At 38.8% G+C, this 27,873-nt stretch overlaps 1 protein-coding gene across 1 annotated transcript in view; it reads right to left on the bottom strand.

The window, feature by feature from the left end:
* Positions 1-18,805, bottom strand: part of asic1a (acid-sensing (proton-gated) ion channel 1a) — a 54,762-nt gene extending 35,957 nt beyond the window's left edge. Inside the window, exons 1-3 of the mRNA NM_214790.2 lie at positions 18,734-18,805; positions 15,994-16,394; positions 875-1,070 (exon numbers count right to left, since the gene is read on the bottom strand). Coding sequence (NP_999955.1) covers positions 875-1,070; positions 15,994-16,370 — 573 coding nt within the window. The 5' untranslated portion in view covers positions 16,371-16,394; positions 18,734-18,805. The remainder of the gene's footprint in view (positions 1-874; positions 1,071-15,993; positions 16,395-18,733) is intronic.
* Positions 18,806-27,873: the final 9,068 nt, after the last annotated feature.

Below are 27,873 nucleotides of genomic sequence, written 5' to 3'. Positions count from 1 at the left end.
TATATATATATATATATATATATATATATATATATATGTGTGTGTATTTTTTTAAAATAATTTAATATTATGTTTTAATTTTTTTTGTCACCATCTTGTCAGAAATAATTAAAAAAGCTTTAAACTTGAAACTTAAATCTAGCTATGTTGTTTGTTGATCATCTAGATAAATAAATAAATGAAAAAAAAAACTAAATATTTTTACAAGTATATAAAAATGGACTCTTCAGATACAGAATTCTGTCAATTTACTGGTAATTTTAAAGTAGTTGTTTTTAATGATTTTCTCAGGCATTTGGCCTTTTAATTTAATTTTATTTTTTGTATTCAACAGAAGAAAACATCTCATAAAGGTTTAAAACCACACAAAGAGAGAGCAAATGATGGTAGTTTTCATATTTAGGCAAACTATGTCTATAAAAAATTTAGCTGACTACAATCTAGCAAACCAACTCAAAGCTCTACACACAAACAAACTTAACTGAATTGACAGTTTTAGCTCAGAGCGCTCTCAGACTCGCCTCAGGCCGTCACGCCATCCTTACATCTCAGCCCTGCTTTTACCATGTTACCAGATCCTATAAAAGAAAACAACTTTGTGGCGTTTTTTTGTTAGTACTGCGAAATGAAAGTCATAAAACAGCTCAACGGCACAATGTGAACCCTGGGAAATTTCTCCAAACTTCATTCCGGCGGTGTAAATGATTGGACTGTCAAATATCACACCCAAGCATTTGGCTGAAGCCTAGAAAAGGCCTGCGGCTCTCTCTTTGTGAAATTCACATCAAATAAATACACCAGGACGGCAGTGCGAGGCCTGAAGTGAAAAGAGCTCAAAGAAAGCTATCTGTGTGCAATCTCTGGAGAGTCTCACCACACTGAAGTCTTCAGGACGGCATGGTGAGCCTCTGAACTGGCAGGAGAGCAGCATGTCTTTAATGTCGTGTCCTGTTCTGTTGTAAAACTCCCACATGTTGAAATGTCGCGGCTTAAAAGAGCGAAAGTCGGTTTTGCTCTTGAGAACCTCCATCACGCTTTCTTCAACCAGGTGAGCTTCTCGAACTTCATGCCTACAGACGGATAAAAGAACGAAGAAACACAGAAGAACATGAGAAAATAGTCTTTTAAAATCCTAAAAATAAAACTCCAAGTAAGGGTTTTCAGCTTTTGCTTTTTCTAGTAAACAATGCTTAAAGGGCCATGAAACCCCCTTGTTTCAGCAGGGTGTTTTCACACCTCTACTTTGGAAAAAGTCAGAAAAGTGGGCGTGTCCAGCTCTGTTTAGGGGGGAGTGTCGGAGGAACTGAAGTGGGATGGTGTGCTAGTGTCTATTTAGGCACGCGCTGACTTTCCGAGTGAAAATACACACCCACACAGGGGACAAAGTGACTGTGTTTACATGGACATCTGTAGTCGAATTATTTGACAAATTATTAAATGGTGGACTTTAACTGCAGTTTGGCTAAATGCGGCAAAAATCCTACACGAGGTTAAAGTTTGGTTGTGGTGCTAACATGTTTGTACTCGGTGCAATAGTTAACTTAGTTCGATACGAACAAACTGAATAAACAAAGAGCACTGGTCGCTCACTTACCAAATCTTTAGAGACAGGACAATCACCAGCAACTAGAGCCGCGTCTTTATTAAGAGAATACTACAAGCGAATCCGGATTTCAGCGTTTGCAGATGAGAACAGCTCTTAGGGAAACAATAATCCTTCTTAGACACGTAAGTTATTGTTGTCGAGCGTCGCGTACACTGTTAATCCACACGTGACTCTGCGCTCTCACAGAGAGAAAATGAAAACAAAGCTTAACTGCAGCAAAGTATAAAAGCAACACTTCACGTTTGTTTTGCCAACACAACGTGGCGTCTCTGTCGTCTAAACACTGTGACAGTAATGAATATTAATGAAGTTGCACAATAGAGCGTGCTGATTGGTTTGAACCAAGCTTTACTCATGCATTAATGCATCACACTGTAAGACGTAATAAGACACACTCTGGCACAGACGTCCAGTCTGCACGCTGGAATACAGGCTATTATGTCATGACCGTGACGCAGCTTCAAAAATTCGTTTCAAACCGGAAGAACGAATTTGCTTGAAATAACGCAAAAACAACCAATTTACACTTTTTAGTGAAATATAGGTGTCCTAATAGTGTTTTTAGCAGTGTGGGACACATATACGACTGTCAACAGCTCAAAAAATGTGTTTTGGTGTTTCGTGACCCTTTAAAGGCATAGTTCACCCAAAAATAAATATTTACTCACTATTTACTAAATATTTACTCACTATTAAGTGCTTTACATAGTTTCTTTCTTGAAGTTTTCTCACATGGTCACCCACTAAAGCTAAGCAAGCCTGCACCCGTTCAGTATCTGGATAGAAGACCACACGGGAAAGCTAGGTTGCTGCCGGAAGTGGTGTTAATGGGACCAGCAGGGGGCGCTCAACATGCCGCCTGTGTGGGTTCTAACACCCCAGTATATTGATGAGGACTCTATACCGCTCATTAAAGGTTCAAGAAACCCTCAGGTACTTTTTTTGAGATTTTAACAGGTTTGCGTGTGTTGAGCATCACTTAAGGGTGCTTTCACACCTACACTTTTGTTTCGGAACCTGTCTTGTTTGCCCAATTAGCGCAGTTCGATTGGCTCCAAACAAACTCTGGAGCGGATCGATTGTAGTGAGAAAGCAAATGATCCGAGCACGGTTATATCAGTGTTTTATGGATATGTAAATAGGCATACGGCTATATGAAGAGAGAATTATGAGTAGGGCGGGAGGTCATTCAACAGACATCCCAAGTCTCCCGGAAGTTTCGGCAGTCTCCCGCGCAAATGCACAGACACTCCAGGATGCCTGCAAACGAATGATAATCTCTCGGTAATTACGCGTCTCCCTCCCGGTCCTCAAATTCATGACGCACCCTTCTCACTCCTCCCCACTACATCCCTCCTTGCTCTTCAGACACATCACGCGCACCCTGTCAAACACCACCAAACCACCACCCCCCATGACAGCTGAGCAGGACTCTGCAAAATAAACCGTGAAACTCTGACCAGTGTGAGGAGAGTTTACTCACACGTGACTTGTTTTAGCTCTTTTGGTCCGTTTAGAAACTTTGCCGTGTGAAAGCGAACCGCTTCAAGAGCAAAGAGCAACAATGTCACAATTTGAATTGCTGTTCGGGAACAACTGAAATGATTCACAGGTGTGAAAGCACCCTAAGACAATGTAAGACAATAAGACAAAGCACCTGTCAGCTTTAAATTTGGGGGAAACTGGAAAATTTTGAGCTTTTGTCAGCCATTTTCAGCTTCCGGGTTTAAAATAATTTTTGGGGTGGATCAAAATCGTTGACTTAGCGCAAAACTGCAAGTGAAGTGATGATGCGTCGGTTTCTCATTATTATTCATAGCGGAGTTGTCTTATCCTATGAGAAGAGCCGGCTTCTTAATTATTCATGACTGCACGTGCTTTCCGAAGGCAAGACAGACCTGCTAGTGCCAAGCTGTCAGATCCTATGTTGATGAGTGGGTGAGACCGCATCCACAGACCCACGGCACACAGTATTTAGCGGTTCATGAAGGGTCGAATGTGTTTGTTTCCATGCTCCATGGGGTTTATTGTATGTTTTTTCTCCACGATCCTGTCAGGGCCGATACAGCAAAGCTGTTTGTGTGCAGCAAGCATTTTTGTCGGGAGAGCAGTACGAGAATTGGAGAATGGTGGACGTTGTCTTTTATCAGTGAAGTTCGTTCACATTTAGACACACCGCCATGCTGCTGTGTTCGCCTAAATCCTCCAGATTAGAGGTCTGCATTCCCGCGGCTGTCCCGCGGGCGCCGCAGGACCCGACCAGATTTCTGCGGCACGGAAATAAATTTTCAAATAAATCGCGGAAGCGGTCGGTAACGGGTTTAATTTGGGACGGGAGCGGGCTGTCTAGCAATATCGCGGATATTGCTATGCGAATGAGAGTGTGCTTGGTGCTTGTGTGTGTGTATGTTAGTGCGCGCGCGCGCGAATGAGAGAGAGAGAGCTTTCCCAGATAGCAAAATACACTCGGGCCAGTTCCGGCTAGATTCTCGCCTGCCGGAGACTTACCACTCGGCCCGGCTCCGGCTGCCGGACTCTGGATGCTTGTGGACTCACTGCCCGATTCCGGCCCGAATCAATCAGGCCAGATGCGGAGGCCGTAAGTGAGCCAAATCGGCTCGAGAGTAATGTGCGCTGCGGCCCGGAGCTGGCGCGACTCAGTATTTAAATACCTTTATATAAAACCTTTTGGTATTACATTGGTACTTGATACATGGTATTACAAGCCTTTGAGTTGATATAACAGCAAACGCCTGTGTGTGTGCTTGGTGCTGTGTGTGTGTGTTTATACAGACAGCTTGGCTGTCTGGACTGTATAGCTGGGGGATTTTCGGTTTTGTTTTCCCCCGCTCTTTAGCGGGTTCGGGCGCGGCGGGCAGAAAACGGGGCGGGGCGGGCAGCGGGACAAAATACTTAATATTAGCGGAAGCGGTCGGGTTCGGGCTAAAACCTGGCGGGTGCGGACGGGAGCAAAATTTAGTCCCGCGCAGATCTCTGCTCCAGATTACCAACAGGGCTAATGGTTAAAAGTGACAGGGCAAGAGACCTGCTGCACTGAGTCTGCATTCAGACTCTAGAATTGAGAAGGGGAGAAGTCTTCCATTTATATTTTGTTTCCTTTTTCAAATATTTCCCAAATGATGTTTAACATTCAAGGACATTTTTACAGTATTTCCTGTAATATTTTTTCTTCTGGAGAAAATCCTATTTGTTTTATTTCGGTTATAGATTAAAAGCAGTTATTCATTTTTTTGAAAAACATTTTATGGTCAATGGTATTAGCCCCCTTTAAGCAATATTTTTTATTATTATATTTATTATTTATATTATTACGCCTCAAGTCTAGGGAAAAACAACATGAGCATAATAAGGGAAAAAAGAAATGTTGTGGGTGGTGGATTTCTCAAAAAAAAAAAATGATGCAAAAGATCCTCTTCGGTCGACAACCAAACTCGGACTCAGAGTTAAGAGTAATTGAACAGACTTTTCATATAAAATTAGTAGTTTAAATGAGGATCTCTTCAAAGTGGCCACAGGCTAAAAAAACAAATGAAAAAATCTACAAAGTAAATGAACAAAATTACCAATAAATATTTAAAGAAAACTACAGGAAGCTTATCTTCCTCCCTAAACATAAACACAGTCAAAAGTAATGAAATAAATAGGCAGACCACCTCTACAAGCTTAAACTCTTAAAAGCTTGTAAGCATACGTTACATGAAAAGTTGTACAAGACTAAAGTTTGGTCGTCGGCCAAAGGGGCAGGAAAAATCTAGGCGCTCTCCACTCCAAGCAACAGTCGCACCACGAAAGAGCTCACTAAACCCTGCTGGAAGTTCCTTTTTATAGGGTTCCGCGACCAGCAGCCAATCAGAGGTTGGATCATGTTAGAATGGGAGCCTATGTAATAACAGAAAACAACACAAGAAGGCGGGACAAAGAAAAAGACGCATGTAATGCGCAACGAAAATAAATAAATAAACTTCAGTCATAACAGATTGTCGACAAAACAAACTATCGTTATACATTAACTTGCCTAATTAAACTAGTTAAGTTTTTAAATGTCACTTTAAGCTGAATACTGGTATGTTAAAAAATATCTAGTAAAATATTATTAATTGTCATCATGGCAAAGACAAAATAAATCAGTTATTAGAAATGAGTTATTAAAACTATTATGTTTAGAAATGTGCTGAAAAAATCTTCTCTCCGTTAAACAGAAATTGGAGGAAAAAATAAACAGGGGGCTAAGAATTCAGACTTCAGCTGTAAATTCTAGACATTTTTCAATTGATCTCTTTGTAAAAACAAGTGAGGAAGCCATAGTGATTTTGAACGACAGGTGGGCGAGTAATCGACGACAGAACAGGTGTTATGCAAATAAAGACATACAAAATCTAGATTGAATCTCAGTAGGACTGCGTTTATAACCGAGCCTCGAATGTCAATATTTATCCAGTGGCCTTGATGCAGCAGAGCTATGCGTCTTCTAGTCAACCGTCCTTTCAGAATGATGAATAGTCAAGGTTAATTCTTTGTAAACACGCTGAAAACTGGACCGAATACAGAATAAAACGGAGAAAGACAGACAGTGTTTGTGCTTCGCTGTGGAGGAGCGCTTGAAATGCAGAAGTTGGCATGACCGAAGTCCAATTCAAACCCACATCACATCACAGCTGCTGGGTGTTACAACACTGCAGTAACTAAATCATGACTTGCCAGATGGAAGCAGATACAGATTTACAAGCCAGACATTTCATTTAACTTAAATATTCTAATATGGAAGTTGCACGTCCAGAAAAATCCCATCCCGTCACTTGTTTTGCACTCCACAGGTCACTTTCCTCAATTAAAAAGAAACTATAATCAGTTTCCATCTTTCAGCATGCCAGAAAAGCACTTAGAGATTCTACAGCACATGATGGAGAGCAGAAAATATACAATATCATCATGACTTCAGCAGCAGGGACTTCCAGAGCTCTGCGTTTTCATTTCCGCTTCTCGAGTCCAATAAAAGCACACTAATCATTTACACTTCAATGTGCTTGTGTGTTCATGCGGGGAATATGAGAGCGTAATCTATTGAGTGAGTGACTCACGTTCATTATTAAAACTTAACAACGGCCCCTACACTGATGCCTGCTCACCAACCAAACCATGGAGAGAAAGAATCAAGTCCCCAGCCGACATATGATTTCTTTAATCATTTTCACTTGCATGTAGGGCTGGGCTAATAAACGATATTTTATCAAATCGTGATCAAATTTATGTCAATAACAACGATAGGCTCTGGGGTCCGTTCTTCGTACGTGGATTACTCAGCTGGATTTGGATATTGACACGATCCAGGATCGTTTCGTTCTTCAAAGCTGATCTGAGAGTTGTTGTAATAGCAACAGTTCTGCTAGGTCAAACCTGATAGGGAGCAGGTTCAATTCATATAAACAGGATTAGATCGGCTCAGTTCAAGCAAAGATAATACAGAAAGTATGTTCTGAATTCTGATATTTTCTTACAGTAGTAGTTATATACACTTGGGAAAATGGTACATATTTTTTAACTATATATATATAAAGTTATGGTTATTAATAAAATAAATAAAGTTATACATATTAATAAAACTTATGCAATCTGCACCCCCGAAATGAAAGTACAAAGACTGCCACCTGGTGGTGCAAAGAGAAAACTTATTTATATGAACGTTTTAGATCGCTTTAGTACAAATTGTGTATAATAGAAATGCACAATATGTGACTTTTTTTAAAGCAATAACACATTTATGCAGTCATAAACATGTTTTGATAGTTAATATGCCAGTGTTTTGATGCTTCACAAAAGTTGCAGACGCCTTTACCAATATCAAAATGCTTTTGTAAACAACCAGTTATTCTTTACACCGATTAAAAAACGGCTACAATAATAAAGAAAATCTTTTCTAAATGTAGAACTAAATACATTGATTTGCATTGAAATACATGATGAATACTCTTGACACATGAAAGTGTAAAGCCTGCAGCTCACAACAAATGTGGAAGGTTATTGCGTGTCATATTTAACAAACCGTTTACTGCTAATTTGATGTAATTTGGCTCACATGGATAATTGAATATTAATCAGATGATGTCATTACGCTGCTGTGCCGTCAGCCAATCGTTGCATTGCTGATCATGATTTCGACGATCGATAGATCTGTCCTTCACAACACACGCAGCGATCTCAGATCAGTTTATCCAGATATTCTAATCTGATTCGCGAACTTGTTTGAAGAACCAAATTAGCGAGAGATCAGTTATCAAGATTAAAAGATCCAGGATCTGCCAAATCATCTTAGATCATTTAAGCGAGGTACGAAGAACGGACCCCTGGACTTTTAACTCTATCTTGATCTAAGAGCCATTCATGAGATCACACTTGCATTAGTTTAAGTATAAAGAATATTTGGCGTGCTGTCCGGGGGGAGGGCTCTGAGCTCGAGGAGACACCCCAACTCGAGTTATTCCCCTTATCAGGAAACAAAGAGGAGTTGGGATTCGAGCGAAGTATCTAGCCCAGCCTCAGAATGCTCCCCCCGGGAATGCAATGCAAGAGGTGAGGTGACAGGGTGGTGGAGGGATGCTAAAGTCACACAGCAGAAATGTGCAACAATGAGAATCTTTAGTTTTCCCAGTGTCGGGTTGTGGCTGGAAGGGCGTCCGCTGTGTAAAACATATGTTGGATAAGTTGGTGGTTCATTCCGCTGTGGCGACCCCTGATTAATAAAGGGACTAAGCCGAAAAAAAAAATGAATAAATTAATGAGAATCTATTCACCTTATTCTCAGCTGACGAGTGGGCGCTGCCATTTGAATCTTTTTGTCTCGCGACTTCCGGTCACATTCACTTCCATTCATTTTTTGACGTTAACAACTGCTCGTTACGCTGCTTGATGTTGCAATTTAATATTTTCTTATTATATTATGCTACTTTGTCTGTGTAGTCATGCAAACATTTGTTTGTTGAGCAAGTAGTTTGGCCATTTTCTGCCGTTTATTATTCCTTGTCATTTCTCTCATAGGCGACTGAATCGGAAGTTCTAAGACAATCGCGAAAACAGGCGCACTTCCGCATTTTAGAATACGGTCAATAGTGGGTTGATATTAGAGATGTGGAGAATTTTCAGCCATGGAAAATCTATTAGCCGAAAATATGTTATGCCATTTAAAGGTGCAGTAGGTGATCTGCCAAAACGCTAACCACTTAGCATATTATTTTTGGACGGCGGGGAGGGACTGTGATTCAAAGGCACACCCTCTAAAATCGCGAGCAACTAACTGGCGAATGACATGAACTAGTGGGTTGTCTGTATGCTGTTGTGACGCGGTGGCATGCTCGCGATTTCAGGGGGTGTGGCTTTAAATCACAGTCCCTCCCCACCGTCCAAAGATAATATGCTAAGCGGTTAGCATTTTGGCAGATCACCTACTGCACCTTTAACTGTAATGGCCTACTTGATGGTCATTTGTTAATTTATTATTGGAAAATGTTGTACAAGCACAATTTTACTCCACATAATGTTATCATTTGGAATAACAAGTGTATTCTACACAGGAGGAAATCATTATTTTTTAAAGACTGGTTTGACAAAGGAGTTTGGAATGTAATTCGTTTAATGGATGATGATGGTAATATGTTGAGTTATGATCATTTCAAGTTAAAATTCAATTTTAATTGTGCAGATAATTCTCTTTGGTCGTCAAAGCTATTCCTGTAGCTTTAAGGAATTTAGTTAGGTATAGTGCAATATTCTTCTGTAATACCTACACCAGTTGATTTGTTTATAAATAATTATTCATTTTTGGATATTAAATGTAACAATAAGGTCTTGAGATCTTTACTGACAAAAGAATATTTTCCTCTTCCTGTTAAAAGAAAAGTTTTATCTGTGAGATTTTCTAAAGCGGACACTATTGAAGTTAGAAAAAGATACCTGTCATTTCCCTTGTTACCTAAAATGAAAGAAGTACATTTCAGAACAATTAATGACATCTATCCATGTAACAAATTTCTTAGAATAAGATTTAATTTAGACAGTAATGCTTGCATTTTTTGCTTGAAAGATATTGAATCCCAGGAACATCTTTTTATAGTTGTTCCATTGTCAAATCCTTTTGGGACAGATTGTATGAGTGGTTGATGACAAAAAAAATGTAATACCTGCGTTTGACTATCACATTGTGAAATTTTGCATTTTTATGAAAAACAAGGAAATTGAATTTCTGTGTAATAATATGTTGATTGTAGCAAAATTTTATATCCACAAATGTAGATTTGTTAAAGTTTCTCCTTGTTTCAAAGCATTTAAAAATGATTTCAATATTTTATATAAATCTATAAAATAGGTAAAAACAAAAGGTGCCTTAAAGCTCGCTAAGCTTTTGCCAACTTATATGGACCCCCCTGAATGTAATGTATTTATTTTTATATTATTTAAGGTTTATTTCTGTTATTATTAGTTTGTACTGTTTTGTTTATTATATGCTGCTTGGATATGTTATATATGTTTAAAAAATTGTTAATTTATTATTATTATGTATATGTATGTTTTTTATTGTTTGATTTGTTTGTTTCTTTTTTGTTGTTGTTGTTTACTTTCTATATTTTCATCTCAATATGGTTCAGAGAGTAAGGAATGTGTTTAAATACCACTCAGTATTACTCTCCTCAACGTTGTGAAAATAATGTGTTGTGTTTTTTCTTTCCCTCACTTGTAGTACCTCTCTGATTGAGAATTGTCAAAAAGAAGAGTTAAACTATAAAAGTAAGATATTGATTCAATTCAATTCAATTCAGCTTTATTTGTATAGCGCTTTTACAATGTAGACTGTGTCAAAGCAGCTTCACATAAATGGTCATAGTAACTGGAACAGTGTGGTTCAGGTTTTAGTGTTTAAGTTCAGTTCAGTTCAGTTTAGCTCAGTTCAGTGTGATTTAATCATTACTGAGAGTTCAAACACTGAAGAGCAAATTCATCGATGCGCAGCTCTACCAATCCTGAACCATGCGAGGCAGTGGCGACAGCGGGGAGGGAAAAAAAACTTCACCTGATGGGAGTGAAGAAAAAAAAACTTGAAAGAACCAGACTCAGTTGGGCACGACCATTTTAATTTCTCCGCTGGCCAAAAGTCTTGTGCAGAGCTTCGGTCGCCGTGGTGGAGACTGGAAGATGGCCTCATATTGAGAAGAAGAATTGCCAGTAAAGTCAGAAAAGTTACCCAATCTGCTTTCTGCTGTGAAATTACTGCTTAAGCAAAGAATGGGACAAACATGGTTGCCGCTACATTCAGGCTGTTTCTCAATATGCGTTCTTCAGCGGTCTTGCGTCCTCGTGTTCTCGTGCAACGTCATCATCAGCTGCCTAAGTTCAGTTCCAATACTCAAGACCGCAAGTACGGAGGATGCGTGAAACTTCCCGGATGTGATCTTGATATCAAGGATGCACTGATGCAGACTTGAGCACCGAACTCGCTCTGGAAGTCCCAGAAGTCATTGCGACTGGAGGTGGGAAGCGCATAATTTTATCTAGATTTATTATTAAAGTTCAGCGATATCACTTATTTGCCTTAGGAGTTTTTCTGAATTAAACGGTGAAAGTAAACATCACCATGAACATATTAATAAAGGAATAAACACATTAAGGGTGTTTGTTTGCTGAAATTCGTATTAAAATCTGTTTTATTTATATTGTGCAACATATATTGATAACGTTTTTATGCAAAGTATATATTTTGAGAAGGGAAAAAACAATAAATCGTTGTATGAAGGCTGTAATGTTTAAATAATTTACCATTTAAAACACGTGAAGGTCATGTGACCATCAGGAAGAATGCAGCATCGCAATTCTCAAAGGACGCGTTCTCTGCCCTCGCGGTCTCCTGAGTTCGTTCTTCCGAGGACACCTGGCAAGACCGATCTCCACAAGAACGCAAGTCTGTTCTCTGCGTTCTTGGAATTGAGAAACAGCCTCATCCTTCCATGGTGGGCGCCACGCCAAAATTCATCCCACCACGGCTACATCACAGGTTTTCATCATTTTCATAGAGTCGTGTTTTTTTTAAAGCGGGTAATAATCGCACCAAAACGTATTAAAAGATAAGTGAATTATAACAGCGTGAACTTTTCTGTAACTGTAGTAGTGCTGCGTTATTTGTTTGAACCTTAAGGTTACGTGCTGACTGGCTGACTGATCAGCCTGATCTCACGAGGAAACGTAAGTATTTTACGTTTTGTTAGTTTAGTGGCTAATTCGTACGAGTTCAGCCCTACAAAAATTTACGGTTTTAAAAAGGAGACGAGGCACCTAACCCCACCCCTAACCCCAACCATCATTAAGTGATGGGCAAATCGTACTAAATTGTACGAATAAGATCGTACAAATTCATACAAATTAGCCACTAAATGAAAACGTTACGAATTGCCGTGAGATTGCATTGGACTGACTGACTGGCTGACTGACAGGTGCGTGATGCATGAGGCCAGCAAACACGACATATAGCCATTTCACTTTACTTCAGGACGCATTTATACCGCTCTGTAGGTCTATTGGAGACATTCATGATTATTCCTATAGCAAATCTAATAAATGTTGGAGACATACTTGTTACATAAACTCACTAAATCGCACTTCAGCAGTGTTTATTTGAAAGCGCACAAGATCTGCACTTGAGCAGCGTATATTTGAGGGTGTGTTTTGTGCACGAGCAGAGGAAATCTGCAAGCAAGCAAAGAGATTTGCATGCTGTAGGCTATTACATAAATGCGATCTCGACATTTGTCATTGAAATAATGCCACAGGTAGTTGGTAGAAAAGACCTCCCACCACAGCTGGAAAAAATCCTTGAGGAAACACTGCAAAGTATTAATAATTATTAATATGCCTATTATTAAATAATATTTTCATAGTTATTTAAACTACCCCTTCAATATGTACAACAAGAAACAAAAAGAAGGAGCTTAGACTGCATATGCTCTGTAGAAGAATATCTGAGTGCATCAATTACATCAGGTTTCCACTTTTATGTTTTGCCTGAGTGTTAAATCGGCCCTCCTATGAATTGTCAGTTCTTCATATGGTCCCCCGCCAATTTGAGTTTGAGACCCCTGTTCTAGAGGCTTTGGGACTATTCAGTCACCAATATTGGTGCTTATAGATCAGGGGTGTCAAACTCAATTCCTGGAGGGCCGCAGCCCTGCACAGTTTAGTTCCAACCCTGCTCCAACACACTTACCTGTAGGTTTCAAACAAGCCTGAAGGACTCAATTAGTTTGATCAGGTGTGTTTAATTAGGGTTGGAACTAAACTGTGCAGAGCTGCGGCCCTTTTGGAACTGAGTTTGACACCTGTGTTATAGATGATATGATGTTCCCATTTTTTTCTTCTTTTTTCCTTACTTTCATCTATCTATTGATTTATATACTTATTTCTTTATTTTTTAAGGATACTATAATTTCTTTATTATTTATTTGCCCTAAAAAATTCTTGCATTTAATAATTTGGCAAATATGCTTTTATACGCTACAATTGTTTATGATTTGATTTTTTAGTATATTTGGCAACCCAGGCTCATTCTGAAAACGTAGTCCAGCGGACGTTTCTGGAGAACGCGAAATACGTCCCGGGAGGTACGTATTTGTGCAGTTTTTGTTTTCGCGAATCCGCGAGAGGCTGCTGTGTGCGCTTTTTCGTATCTGGAACGTCTCTTGCGAGTGCCGTTCGCGCCTGGCTGTTCTCGCATCAACCCACCAGAGGCCGCTGTCTGACTGACCGAATGATTGACTGCGTGCAGGGCCGGAGCAAGCTGAACTGCCGCTCTAGGCAAAGGACGATCACGCCACCCTCAAACCGAAAGTGAAAATGAAAATGACCGGTTATCAAAGTGAAGAACCCTATTCTGCCGCCCTAGGCACGGGTATAACTGTGGTCGCGGGTGGTGCGGGAGATGTTCGGATGTCGCCCTCTCTATTCTGCCGCCCTATGGCGCGGGTATAACTGCGGACGCAGGTGGTGCGCGAAGTGTTCGGATGCCGACCTCTCTGCCGCCCTAGGCGCGGGTATAACTGCGGAAGCGGGTAGTGCGGGAGGTGTTCGGATGCCACCCTCTCTATTCTGCCGCCCTAGGCGCAGATATAACTGCGGAGTGCGGACGCAGGTGGTGAGCGAGGTGTTCGGATGCCGCCCTCTCTACTGCCCTAGGCGCGGGTATAACTGCAGTCGCCGGTGGTGCGGGAGGTGTTCGGATGCCGCCCTCTCTATTCTGCCGCCCTAGGCGGCCGCCTAGGTCGCCTCTATGGACGCGCCGGCCCTGACTGCGTGACCGGCCAATCGGCTGACCCACCCTCCTCCTTCCCTGAACCCAACCAGTTTTACCTGATTTCCTTAAACCCGAGCAACAATTTAAAAAAGCCGTCAAGAAAAAGAAAAGCCCTATATTTTTTTTTTTTACCACATTTTCGGATTTCACCACGTTCTCACCCTTTTATGAACTCGTTCGCTTTATTTTTTGGATTCTGTTTTTGTCTTACCTGGTTTCTGGAACCACTCTTGAACCCGGACACCTTTGTCAACTCCTCCTCTCTGCATCTGAAGTCCGCCGACGCACACGATGAGCTGACTGAACAAACTGATTGCGGCGGGAAAGCCTTCTACACTGAGGTAAGCGGTCAGCCGGCAAGCGCAAAAGGGAATGGCGTCACACCGCCCCGTAGCGTTCGCTTAAAAAAATGAAATGCAGCCATATGTACCTCCCGGGACGTATTTCGCGGTCTCCAGAAATGTCCGCTGGACTACGTTTTCAGAATGAGCCTGGGTTGATATTTGGACTATAACCCATTGTTCATTTGTTGTATAACTTGCCTCTGATTTTGATAACTTTAAATAAACATGTTACAAATGAACAGCACATTTTTAAATTTACCAGTAAAGTAATTCTGTTAATTTTATGGCAATTTAATGGTGTTACTGTGTGAAATGGCTATAAAATATAGTTGCCAGTAATTTACATATTAGAAAAATACCCATGGGGTCTCATAAAGCAGCTAATTTTATTTATCCTTTTGATATTTGGTGCCAGTTTATCAGGTAGTGATGATTTAATTCTCTTTGATTCATTGGATGGAAACAGTGCTATTCACAAATGTTTAATGCTACAGTATTTTTCCGTTTTTCACATAAGCCCACATACAATATATATATATATATATATATATATATATATATATATATATATATATATATATATATATATATATATATATATATATAAGGGGTGTCTCAATTTCGATTTTTAACGCCCCCATGTCACGTCAGCTTGACTTGCCAAGCGGGAAAAAAACAGGCTTGTTGAAGTGCTTGTTAAACTGCAGAAGCAGGAGACCCGTCGACAGAACTTAAACCCTCTCCTCTTTCAATGAAGTCGCCGGTGTGTAAGCATTTTGGATTTCCAGTGAGTTATGTTGACAACGTTCGTGTTGTCGACAAAAAAAACACAGTTTTGCAAGCTCTGCTATGTACGTATTACGTACGGTTCGTCCGATAGACAACACCGGCATCGCGATCCTCCGCCCACCCCCATTGCAAATCTGCTCGCGAAAAGTACACACTTAAGCCCTGTTTACACTGTCTTTGTTTTTTAAATGGCATTTTAGAACAACAACGATTTGACATCCACAGTGGCGTGTAGCATTTCTGAGCAGCACCTCCTTCCTCTCTACCTCTGAAAATGCACATCATGTGACCACACAGACACAGACGCACATACAGCCTTGGGCTCGAGACAGCAGGTCCAGGCAGTCAGAGGACTGCTTCAATCTTTCACTCACTTGTACTTAGTCATTTTAGCGCACACCTCAGATACTGTTGGCTGGTTCCTGTTGGTTGTGCCTCTTTTTTACCGACGCCATTATAACGACACAGATCACTGCCTATTCATGAGTCCCGCAGAAAAAGTGATTGACAGGTGGTAATTATGTGTGTATCTTGCCTTTATTCATTTACTGTATGATTTGTTTATGGGTAAAACAAAGACCATGCAGGTCAGGTAGTTTAAACGGTAGGCAACAAATAATTAATTGGTCATTAATTAATTAATTATTCATAATCGAAAATCGAATCGAATCGTGCCTTTAGAATCGAAAATGTAATCGAATCAAGGATTTGGAGGATCGTGACACCTTTAATATATATATATATATATATATATATATATATATATATATATAATGTGAGCTTATGTGAAAATATGTGTGTGTGTGTGTGTGTGTGTGTATATTCTAAACATTCTTTAAATTATCTTGTTTGTGTTTGAAAAAAAAATCATCAAAGTCTGAGAAAACAGTAAGGAAAGTTCCACCAACCTGGAGTTGAGCAGCGCCAGCAGCTCTCCTGCATGGTACAGGTCGTTGCGCGTGATCCTGCTGAAGCGAATGGAGTTCAGATTGCAAATGGTCACAGCCGGAAACACCATCACCGGCGTGGTGATCTCATCCAGCTTGGTGACATGAGGATATTCCAGGTAGAACTGAATGCGATCAATGCAGACGTACATGAGAAAAGTCAAAGAGCTGAGGAAAAACACCACCCAGAGGCAGCATTTAGCCGTGATCTTCTCATAGGAGAAGATGTGAGAGATGCCGTGTAGAGTTGAGGTGTGAGCGAACACTTGGAGAGGCGGAGGCTGGTCGAAATCAATGTCCATTGGTTCCACTTTAAGATCCATCACTGATGTCTTCATTGACTTGTTCCTCCACTGGGAAAGCTGGGAGAGATGGTAAACAAAGAGAGAGAGAGAGAGAGAGAGAGTTATATTTTTATAAATGAGTCATCATTCAGCAAAGACGACGTCATTTTGGGATGCAAGTCTACTGAGCTGGGATTATAGCTGAAAGGCTGTGTGTTCAAATCCCATGAGGGTCGAGGCACTAAATGTCACTGTGTTTAACGTGATTTAGAGCAGATTGCCAGTAAAATGTCATCTATTGTTACAGTATTTATACTAGGGCTGCACAATATATCGCTTCAACATCGATCGTCTCAGAATGTCGAGCATTTTCAAGTGAATTTAAACCATTTTGACACAAGAAATCATAATGTTTGCCACTTTAACAAAGATTATTCATTCATTCATTTTCTTTTCGGCTTAGTCCTTTTATTAATCTGGGGTCACCACAGCGGAATGAACCATCAATTTATCCAGCATATGTTTTACCCACTGCGCTGCCTATCCCAGATTATTTATTAAAGTATTTATTTATACAATAAAGATTATAGAGCAGGGGTGTCCAAACTCTGTCCTTGAGGGCTGGTGTCCTGCAAAGTTTAGTAGAACCCCATTCAGACACACCTAGGCTAGCTAATCAAGCAAGTTGTGTTGAAGCAAGTTGGAGCTAAAATCTGCAGGACACCTTCCCTCCAGGACCCAGTTTGGACACCCCTGCTATACACCATTCATTTATTCATTCATTCATTTTCCTTCCGCTTAGTCCCTTATTTACCAGGGGTCACCACAGCGGAATGAACCGCCAACTATTACAGTATGTTTTACGCAGCGGATGCCCTTCTAGCTGCAACCCAGTACTGGGAAACACCCATACACACTCATTTTCTCACACACACACATACATACACACTACGGTCAATTTATTTTATTCAATTTATCTATAGCGCATGTGTTTGGACTGTGGGGGAAACCGGAGCACCCGGAGGGAACCCACGTCAACATGGGGAGAACATGCAAACTCCACACAGAAATGCCAACTGACCAATTCGGGACTAGAACCAGCGACCTTCTTGCTGTGAGGCGACAATGGTAACCACTGGGCCACCATGTCACCAAAATATCATAAACAAATTAAGAATAATAATAGTAAATATTAACACAGAGTGCAAGGTAACAAGAACTAGAAAATAGTACATTTTTACTCAAAAACAAAAGTCATTTTAGAATAAATCGAAACCAAACTCCTATCTGAATGAATGCTGGAATCCTAAAATCTCGAAAAATCCCCCCTGAATTCACAATTAAATGACATATTTCAAATAAGCAACAAAATCTCAAGTGACTTAAGTTATTGTTACATTTAAAACATGCCATTTGCAGTTTTTAGTTCAAGTTTACAATTTTTATGTAATTTTATACGTCATTTCATCCTGATTGAACAGTAACCACAATGATTCTTGATCAGAAATCATATCAAATCACATTTCTTTAGAGAGTAAAATGTAAAAACAAGACAATTTTCTAAAGTTCAGCTAAATGTTGGAAAATGAAAGCAATGCAACTACCATAAAAGTGACAATTCATCAATGCAACACTCAATATAACAGGAAGTCTCTGCACCCAAACTCCTACAGAGAGCATGTATAGGGCAATTTTCTGCCCACGCAAGTTCCCAAGACCATTTAATTATAGTTTACCAACCTGCTGACAGGAAAAAAAAACTAAATCTACTACATATTTCACCACAAAATCTAATGTTTGCTTTAAGGAAATTTGAATTATTATTATTGTTGTGATTATATATATATATATATATATATATATATATATATATATATATATATATATATATATAATCACAACAATATAATCACAACAATATATTGTGACCGATATATATATATATATATATATATATATATATATATATATATATATATATATATATATATATTTTTTTTTTTTTTTTTTCTTTTTTCTTTTATTATGACAGTTTATGCATGACAAACACTGGAACCTCTATTTTCATTAACACACATACTAAAATATAAATAAATATTTCGCCATTCTAGATATGCATTACAATCTAATAAGAAGAAATCTAAAGCTCAAATCGAGTAATTTTGCCATCCAAATGTTTGTGCTCCACAGAGAAATGTTATTCTCGTATGAATCTTAATTCAGGCTGAAATGTAATGGTGTCACGTTTTCGAGAAATTCACCTTGTCATCAAAACACAGTCTGAGGTGAAACGCGCCAAATCACGACCCGCTTTTATGGCTCGTTCCATTGTATCAGTCATCCGAATTTTAGAGGAACATCAAAGCCAGCGACAGTGATTGGAACGGCAGCGTCACTTGTAGAGCACGAGCGCTTACCTGGAGCACTTCAGAAAGATGCTGGACAGGAAAACAGACGACAGTTATCCGAACATTTGCAGAGAGCCGCTGTCCATCCGACACACTGACGGAAAGCCATGTTATCTTTGAGGAGATGATGGTTCTCGAGCGCTGGATCCTCCCGTGTGATGATTCTGAAGCTCTAATGGCTGAAGCAGAGGATCGTGAGTATGTGTGTGCGAGAAAGAGGAGAGAGAGAGAGAGAGTGGGAGGGAGTTTGTGGGCGTGAACCCCCAGAATTATTAGAGTCCGTAGTAGTATAAGAAAACGTTGTATTGTTGTGTTTTTGGACATGCACAATAGGGATTTTTTTAAAAGCTTTTTAATGCTTTAATGCTTGATGGCAATCATAGTTTTATATAATATTATCCAATAAATATCCATTTTTAACAGTATCTATTTTTACAGGCCTGTATCCAGATATTAAAAGGGGTGGTTTATTTATTCTCCAAAACTGAACCTTTTTGCAGTTCAGTTAGCTTAGTGTCTTTATTAATCTAGGGTCGCCACAGCGGAATGAACCTCCAACTTATCCAGCATATGCCAGCGGATGCCATTCCAGCTGCAACCATCACTGGGAAACATCCACACACACACTCATTCAAACACATACACTACAGACAATTTAGCCTACCAAATTCGCCTATATGTTTTTTTGGACTTGTGGGGGAAACCCGAGCACCATGAGAAAACCCGCACGAATACTGGGAGAACATGCAAACTCCACATAGAAATGCAAAAGACCCAGCCTGGGCTCAAACCAGCCCCCGTGCATCTCCCTTTTTGCAGTTATTTGCTTAATTTTTTAGTAAATTACGAGGTTCAGATACTGCATTTTAGTGACATTTTAAGCACTAATCTTCTCAGATGGTGATCGTAACCACACTTTTTGATGCAATAAAAATATTTTCTACAATTTGTCAAAGTGCTTACTTACCATATTATTTTACCTTGAAGTGTTTATTTACAAATCTGCATTTAAACTGTAAGTTATCACAGATTTATAAACATTTTTATAGATTCATTTTCTTTTCGGCTTAGTCCCTTTAGTCAGAATTATTAGCCACTCTTTGATTTTTTTTCTTTCTTTTTTAAATATTTCCCAAATGATTTTTAACAGACCAAGGAAATTTTCACACTATGTCTGATAATATTTTTTCTTCTGGAAAAAGTGTTATTTGTTTTATTTCGGCTAGAATAAAAGCAGTTTTTAATTCTTTTAAACACCATTTTAAGGTCATTACCCCTTTAAGCTATATTTTTTCGATAGTCTACAGAACAAACCATCATTATACAATAACTCGCCTAATTACCCTAACCTGCCTAGTTAACCAAATTAACCTAGTTAAGCCTTTAAATGTCACTTTAATCTGTATAGAAGTGTCTTGAATAATATCCAGTCAAATATTATTTACTGTCATCATGGCAAAGATAAAACAAATCAGTTTTTAGAAATTAGTTATTAAAACTATTATGTTAAGAAATGTTTTAAACAAAATCTTTTCGTTAAACAGAAATTTGAGAAAAAAACTGGGGCTAATAATTCTAACTTTAACTGTTTTGCGCAGCGGATGCCCTTCCAGCCACAACCCATCACTGGGAAACATCCGTACACACTCATTCACACACACTCATACACTATATGGCTAATTTAGCTAATCCAATTCTCCTTATGTCTTTAGACTGTGGGAGAAACCTGAGCACCTGGAAGAAACCCACGCCAACAAAGGGAGAACATGTTAACTCCACACAGAAATGCCAACTGACCCTATTTTCTTGCTGTGAGGTGACAGTGCTAACCACTAAGCCACCAAGCTGTTCAGCAACCGTAAAACACTTTTTAAATCTTACGATAAACTACCGTATTTCATTCATTTATAGTCATATACACCAGTGCTTTGAAGTAACATCAGAACTTTGTAACAAAAGCACAACCATAAACATGAATTGATAAGTCATAAAATGAACATACTAATATGTATAAGCTAATATATATTAATGCTGATATATATAAGCTGGGGCGTCACGGTGGCGCAGTGGGTAGCATAATCACCTCACAGCAAGAAGGTTGCTGGTTTGAGCTCCGGCTGGGTAAGTAGGCATTTCATTTTCTTTCGGCTTAGTCCCTTTATTCATCAGGTGTTGCCATAGTGGAATGAACCACTAACTTATCCAGCATATGTTTTACTTAGTGGATGCTCTTCTAGCTGCAACCCAGTACTGGGAAACACCTATACATACTAATTTACACACACACTTATACTCTACGGCCAATTTAGTTTGTTCGATTCACCTATAGTGCATGTGTTTGGACTGTGGGGGAAACCTGAGCAAACCCACGCCAACACAGGGGATAACATGCAAACTCCTCACAGAAACGCCAACTGGCCCAGCCAGGACTCGAACCAGCGACCTTCTTGCTGTGAAGCAACAGTACCAACCACTGAGCCACTGTGTCACCCTTTTTACCATCAAAATTAGTAATTTTTTTACAGTGTATATACTGAAAACCCTAATAAGTTGACTGAACTAAATTAACTGAGTAATCTCGTTGCCCCAATTTAATTGAGTAATGGAGTTTCCCAAAACTTGCATATTTATGTTTATTTAACTTGCCTGTTTTGTAGACTATGTAGACTATAAAGTGTTCAGTTCACCAAACTTAGTACTCAATTAATTATATACAAATAAAAAAAGCTGGTCACTGATTCGGAGTAAAAAGACATTGAGTGTGTTGAAATATGTTGATCTATTTGCAGATAATTAAGGAATGAAACTTCATAATGATAGTATCTAAAACGTCAAATCTTATTGAGACAGCATACCAATACGTTATCCAAACATTCAGTTATCTGGACAATAAGGAAGTCCTTAGGCTGAGCTTAAAACACAAGGATTCCCAACTAGGACTTCACAATACAAACAGTTTGAAGTAGCTGCAGGGATCCATGTGTTCCCTTCCCTCTATCACGACTGAATCTCTTTATTCACCCACTCACCTATTATACATTCCAGGTGTCTGACTAGCGCCCTCTAGTGCACTGTAGTTCAATTTGAACAGCATTTTTATTTCCATTATTCCATGGATAACAATATGTATACATATATATATATATATATATATATATATATATATATATATATATATATATATATATATATATATATATATATATATATATATATATATATATGTATGTATGTATGTATTTATGTATGTATGTATGTATGTATGTATGTATGTATGTATGTATGTATGTATGTATGTATGTATGTATATATATATATGTGTGTGTGTGTGTGTGTGTGTGTGTGTGTGTGTGTGTGTGTGTGTGTGTGTGTGTGTGTGTGTGTGTGTGTAATAATATACTATGAACAAATGTTTACATAAATTTTAAATAAAGAATAAGGAGCCATTTATTCACATTATGATGAATAATTATATCTGAACCTATTTGTTTTATAATTTAAAAAAAAGACCTTGCACTTAAAAGGTTGCACATATTACAATTTTACAGTCAACATTCGTGAAAATGACTTATTTTTTCAAAGGATTAATAAAGATTTTGAGCTCACTACACTTGAAATTTTAAGTTTATGCATTTTCATGGTACATAAATTAACTCATATTTTTAAGTGATGGGACTAAAATGCTAAATTTTAAGTTATGTTTAGTCAACTTCACTTAATTTTTTAAGTTAAGAAAATATATGGGGTTCACAGTCTCAGTTCGTTTGGGTCTCCATAAACATGTAGTTATTGAAGGTCTGGCCATAACATGACAGGGCCATGTTAAGTGCATGTGCATTACATAAGATCAAATATGAATGACATGTTTTTTGAAGTGCATCAGCAAATAAATGGCTGACTCTGACAGTCTTGCATATGTAGCTCTGCATATGTGATCACAGACACACTCGCAATCTGTCAGAAATCATTACATCAAGGGAGGAAACGACAATCTGTTTTCTGACATTGCATGAAACAGAAGTACTGTGTGGTGCGATAGTGATTGTAATATGCTTTGTGTACAGAACTCAACCCCTAATCTAATTGCGACTACGTGCTCTTCCTGTAAAAGAATTGTTTGCTCTCTGCATGGCACAGATGCATTGTATAGTTCTGCTGCCTCAGCTTAAAATTACACGCATGCTTTTTCATTCCCTATTTATTTTTGGTCTGCATGTTGCTTGGGCCAGATGTTAGTAGGGCTGCTTTAGGCAAAAATGTATTCATTTTAATACACTCTAAAAATATTGTTTTGACCAAACAAACATAAAAAATTAACACAACAGTTTGCATCAATATATTCAAGTTACGGCAACATCTAAAAAATTGAAGTTCAGACAGCATCTTTATTATGTTAGCCAAATGAGCATTTCCTCTTTAAGCAGAGACATTTTTACATAGCATACACTCCCTTTTTTAAGTTTAGTACTCTAAAAGTTAGGTTTTTTTCAACTAGTTTTTTTTTATAAAATGTAAAATAAATACAGTGTTATGTACTTAATTACCATAATTTTACATGCAAGATTTTAAGTTTAGAACCTCAAATAAATTTAATAGCTGAAAAGTTTGATTTTTTTTGGATGTTTTTAAATTTGCTGTTCTTTTACTTGCTTGTGAAAAATTCACTCAACAACAACATTATTGCTTTCCAGTAATATTATATTTATGTTAAAAAAGTTTTTCAGTATTTTACAAAACAAAAATGTGTACAGTCTCATATAAACAATTTGGAAAATGACAAAAAAATAAATAAAATCATCAGTGCGTGGACTCAAAAATACCACACAACATAACGTGCAACATAAAGAGCAAAATCTACTCTGAAATAAGAAGAGACTTCATGAAATAACGTTCTTGAGATGCATTACTTTTGCACTGGGCTATAGTCCATCTTGTTCGAGAAACTTTTACAAGTAAATTTAAGTTCCTTGAGATTTAAAGCATATATTATGCCCATCAGTAGAGCACAGCACCTTAAGATATCCATTGCATTTAGGATTCGGATGCCCTCAACCATGATTATTTCCGTCTTGTGGTTCCAAAGTAGACTGATCACCAATGATGACAATTGTCATCACTTTGCCAAAACACTGCTAACATCAACGGTATTTACCAGAAGTAGCCAACACTCTAGTGGAAGGGGGAAAATTAATTAGGAAATTAAATAAAACTCCTTAAAATGTCCCTTGTGCCAAACAGTCTGCCTATAACTTGTCCGGACTTGCCACTTGCTTGTTCAGTGGGGGAGGAGCTTTGAAATCCAGAACTCCATGTGGAGTTATTAACTCAATTTCTTTGGGTTCCTACAAGTTAAATATTGTTTCAAACTAACTGACAGACATATTTATCTTTCAATTATTAGCATTTTTTAGTTTGTTGTAATTATTAATATATTCCTGCTGTGAAAATTTAGATTTTTTAAAGCAATTTAGATTTTTAGGTTACAACAGTTTATATGTCTATGCATTCACACAGCGCAGCATTCCGGCAAATTACCGATAATCTTGCAACTTATTTTTCCGGAAAATAGCCAGAACGAATTTACCGGTATTTTCAAAAAGGGCCTGTTCACACATACACACCTTTCCGGAAAATTGCTGGTAATTTTCCGGAAAGGTCTGTATGTGTGAAAGGGGCTATAAAGTAACAAAAACAACTAGTTGCTTTTTAGGGGAGTAACTCAATATTGCAATGCATTACTTTTAAAAGTAACTTTCCCCAACACTGCTTGCCTAATTAACCTAGTTAAGCCTTTAAATGTCACTTTAAGCTAAATAGTATTTTGAAAAGTCATCAATGTCATCATGGCAAAGATAAAATTAACCAGTTATTAAAAATGAGTTATTAAAACTAATATGTTTTAGAAATGTGTTTAAAAGATATGTGTATGATGTATATTACATATATAATTATTTAGCTATAAAAATGATTGCATGATTGTTGACTAAATAAAAAATTCAGGCATAAAAAAAATAAAAACAAATATGAGCCTATTTGTTTTCTGTAGTTCATTCTCCTGGGCTCGCTGTGCCTGACTGTGAATGAATAATAAGTGTGCTTGTTTGTAATTTTCACAGTTTTTCATCTTTATGCAGCACTGGGACACATTAAGTTGATCAAAAGTGACATTTATAATGTTACAAAACATTTCGGTTACAAATTAAACTAGATTTTGAAGCTTTTCATTAATCAAAGAATTAAAAATTTAATAATAGCAGTAAATAAACACTTATTTTAGAATAATTTCTGAAGGGTATTGTTTTTATTTACACCTATTTAACTATGGTATATGTTTTACGCAGTGGATGCCCTTTCAGCCTCAACCCAGTACTGGGCAACATCCATACACACTCATTCACACACACATACACACAGCAGCCAATTTAGTTCATCCAATTCACCTATAGTGCATGTGTTTGGACTGTGGGGGAAACTGGAGCACCCGGAGGAAACCCACGCCAACACAGTGAAAACATGCAAACTCCACACAAAAATTTCAACTGGCTCAGCTGGGACTCGAACCAGTGGCCTTCTTGCTGTGAGGAGACAGTGCTAACCACTGAGCTACCATACTGCCAACGTTTTTAGTTTTCTCTGGATTTGCTGAATTGATTAGCTGTGGATTTGAGTAAATTTTTAATATTTGTATTACTCTGTAAGGGTGTGATGACATTCCTTCCACATTTTAAATAAAAATACTGTCATTTTTAAAGCGATTTTTTTTCTTGATCAGAATAACAAATGTTTCTGCTGTGACAAAAAATCTGGGTCATTCCATCAAATATTGCTTGTGGAACTCAATGCATTTTCTTTAATGAAGTATACGATGACAGAGACCTGCGGTATGACACGGTATGACATTCGACACAGTAGCTCAGTGGTTAGCGCTGTAGGTGAATTCAAATCAAATCAAATCAGGCCTTTATTTGTCACATACACTTTCGCATAGTGAAATTGAACCCCCCCCCCCCGGACCGTACACAAACATCACAATTTCCAGGGGAAGACAGGTCACAGGAGGTAGCATTTAGAAAGGCAGGTAAGATCAGGAGTGTAAGGGAAAAAAACATCCTCTAACCTTGCTCTTGATTAGAGCAAAGTGAGACAGGGAGGAAAAAACAGCCCAATTCAGCACAAGAAAGCACACAGACAAGACACAACATTAACTAATGGGATGGGAACAGGGGATATGGATGTTGTCCGATGAGGGCTGGCAGCCGCCTGGTCCTGCAGCCATGGAGGCGCCGGTCGTAGACCGCCTACCCCCTCCAGTGGTAGAAAGCACACAAAGGCGTTTGAATGAGGGGATCTGGGGTGATTGTTTATCTGTGGTTGTGAATGTGTTTGTGCGTAAGCCTGTAGAATCCAACAGGTGTCCTTGACAGGGAGCAGGAATTTCAGAGCGTCTCCGTATCTTGCTATCCAGGAGATAAGCCTAGTTGTTTTTTTTCCAGCCGAGGCCGTCTGGCAGGAGAAAAGAAAACAGGGAGCTGAAAGATAGGAAAATACTTCAACTTTGGGTCAAAATCTGCCAATTTCACAGATATTTAATGTCCATCACTCGTCTCCAGATCTGGCCAAATCTTGTTGCAGAGCCGCTAATTTTACTCAGATGTTTTCCAGTTTGCGGTGTAGGGCTATAGTCTGAGCAATTGCGATTCTACCCATATGCGTTTCAATCAAGCTGGTCAGCCTGGTGGGGTTTTGTGCAGAACTGACCTCTTTCATTAGTCGCTGATACCCCAGGGCCCGCATAAGCCCATCAGCAGAAACCCTAAAGTTCCGAATAGGTAAATATCTTTAATATCCTCCAAAGATCGAGCAGCCAGGCACACGACGCGCCCCTTCTCCCACCCGTCCATCTTGTATCCAGCTGCAGACGTCCCCGCAGGACAAGTGGACTCTCCCGAGCCCAAACTTCTCATTGAGATGATGGTGTCAATTGCATTCAGAGCATTCGATCAAATCCATAATTCCTTATTCGTTTGGATAGCTGGGCATGGAGAGCCTCAGAGATAGAATAAGATAAAGTCAAGAGGAGCCAGCAAGGAGAGATATGGGACGGAGCGGGAGGAAATGCGTCCACCTTCGCCAAGAGCCAAAGAGAGAATTGGGCCTGTAGGTGAACTAAATTGGCCATACTGTATGAGTGTATGACCTCTCTTCTGTATGGGTGTTTCCTAGCACTGGGTTGCAGCTGGAAGGCCATCGCCTGCATAAAACATATGCCGAAATAGTTGGCAGTTCATTCCACTGTGGCAACCCCTGATAAATAAGGTACTAAGCCGAAAACGAAAATGAATGATGATAAAATTTAAAACCAAAGCTTTGCAAATGAAAAATAAATTATTGAGCAAATAATAATAAATGCAAATCTATTTGGCAAATATTTTAGTTAAGCAGTTTCTCTACTGCTTCATTTTTATTTGCAGTTCTTCTTGTTTGCGAGATAAAATTTTCCCCAAAACTGAATTTTCCCTTTATGATTTTTTGCTCAATAAATTATTGTTTTGTTTGCAAAACTTTGTTTTTATGTTGCAAGTGTATAAGGCCCTGAATTGACTCCATAATTGCCTAACAGCAGCAGCAGATTGCAAGTGGTGCTCGCTGCAGAGCCATTTGAGGAGAGCTGAGCTCCAGAGAGGGGGAGCTTAAGCTTGAGCTCCACCTTTTTTGCACTTCTTCTACGAGTGATGTCACTGGGGGTAGGGTTAGGGGTTGGGTTGGTGTACACATTAAAACAGCTTACAGGAGGAGGAGCGACAGCTCATGCTCCCCCTCGCTGGAGCTCAGCTCTCCTCAAATGGCTCTGCAGCGAGCACCCTCTCGCAGATTGTTTAAATTGAATCTCAGATCTTGAAAATAACGTAAATAGCCGGCGGTTTGAAAATGAAAGTCAGAAAGGCAGAAGTGTTGGAATTTGGATGCGGGGGAACACAGGATAGTCTGGATCTTGGTGTGTTAAATCCTTTTGTAAAAGCAAATGTTTCTGTCATGTGGCATCACATTTGGTGCAGACAGCCAAATTGCTTGTCGCTGGAATCTTGCGTGTTGTTAGGATACGGTGATAAGCAAACACTCAAACAAACAAAATCAACGGAAACTCCAAA

Source organism: Danio rerio, chromosome 8 (genome assembly GCF_049306965.1).
Source record: "Danio rerio strain Tuebingen ecotype United States chromosome 8, GRCz12tu, whole genome shotgun sequence".
Classification (NCBI taxonomy): Eukaryota; Metazoa; Chordata; class Actinopteri; order Cypriniformes; family Danionidae; genus Danio; species Danio rerio.
The sequence above is the reverse complement of the archived record's forward strand: the minus strand, read 5'-3'. Positions and strand labels throughout refer to the sequence as shown.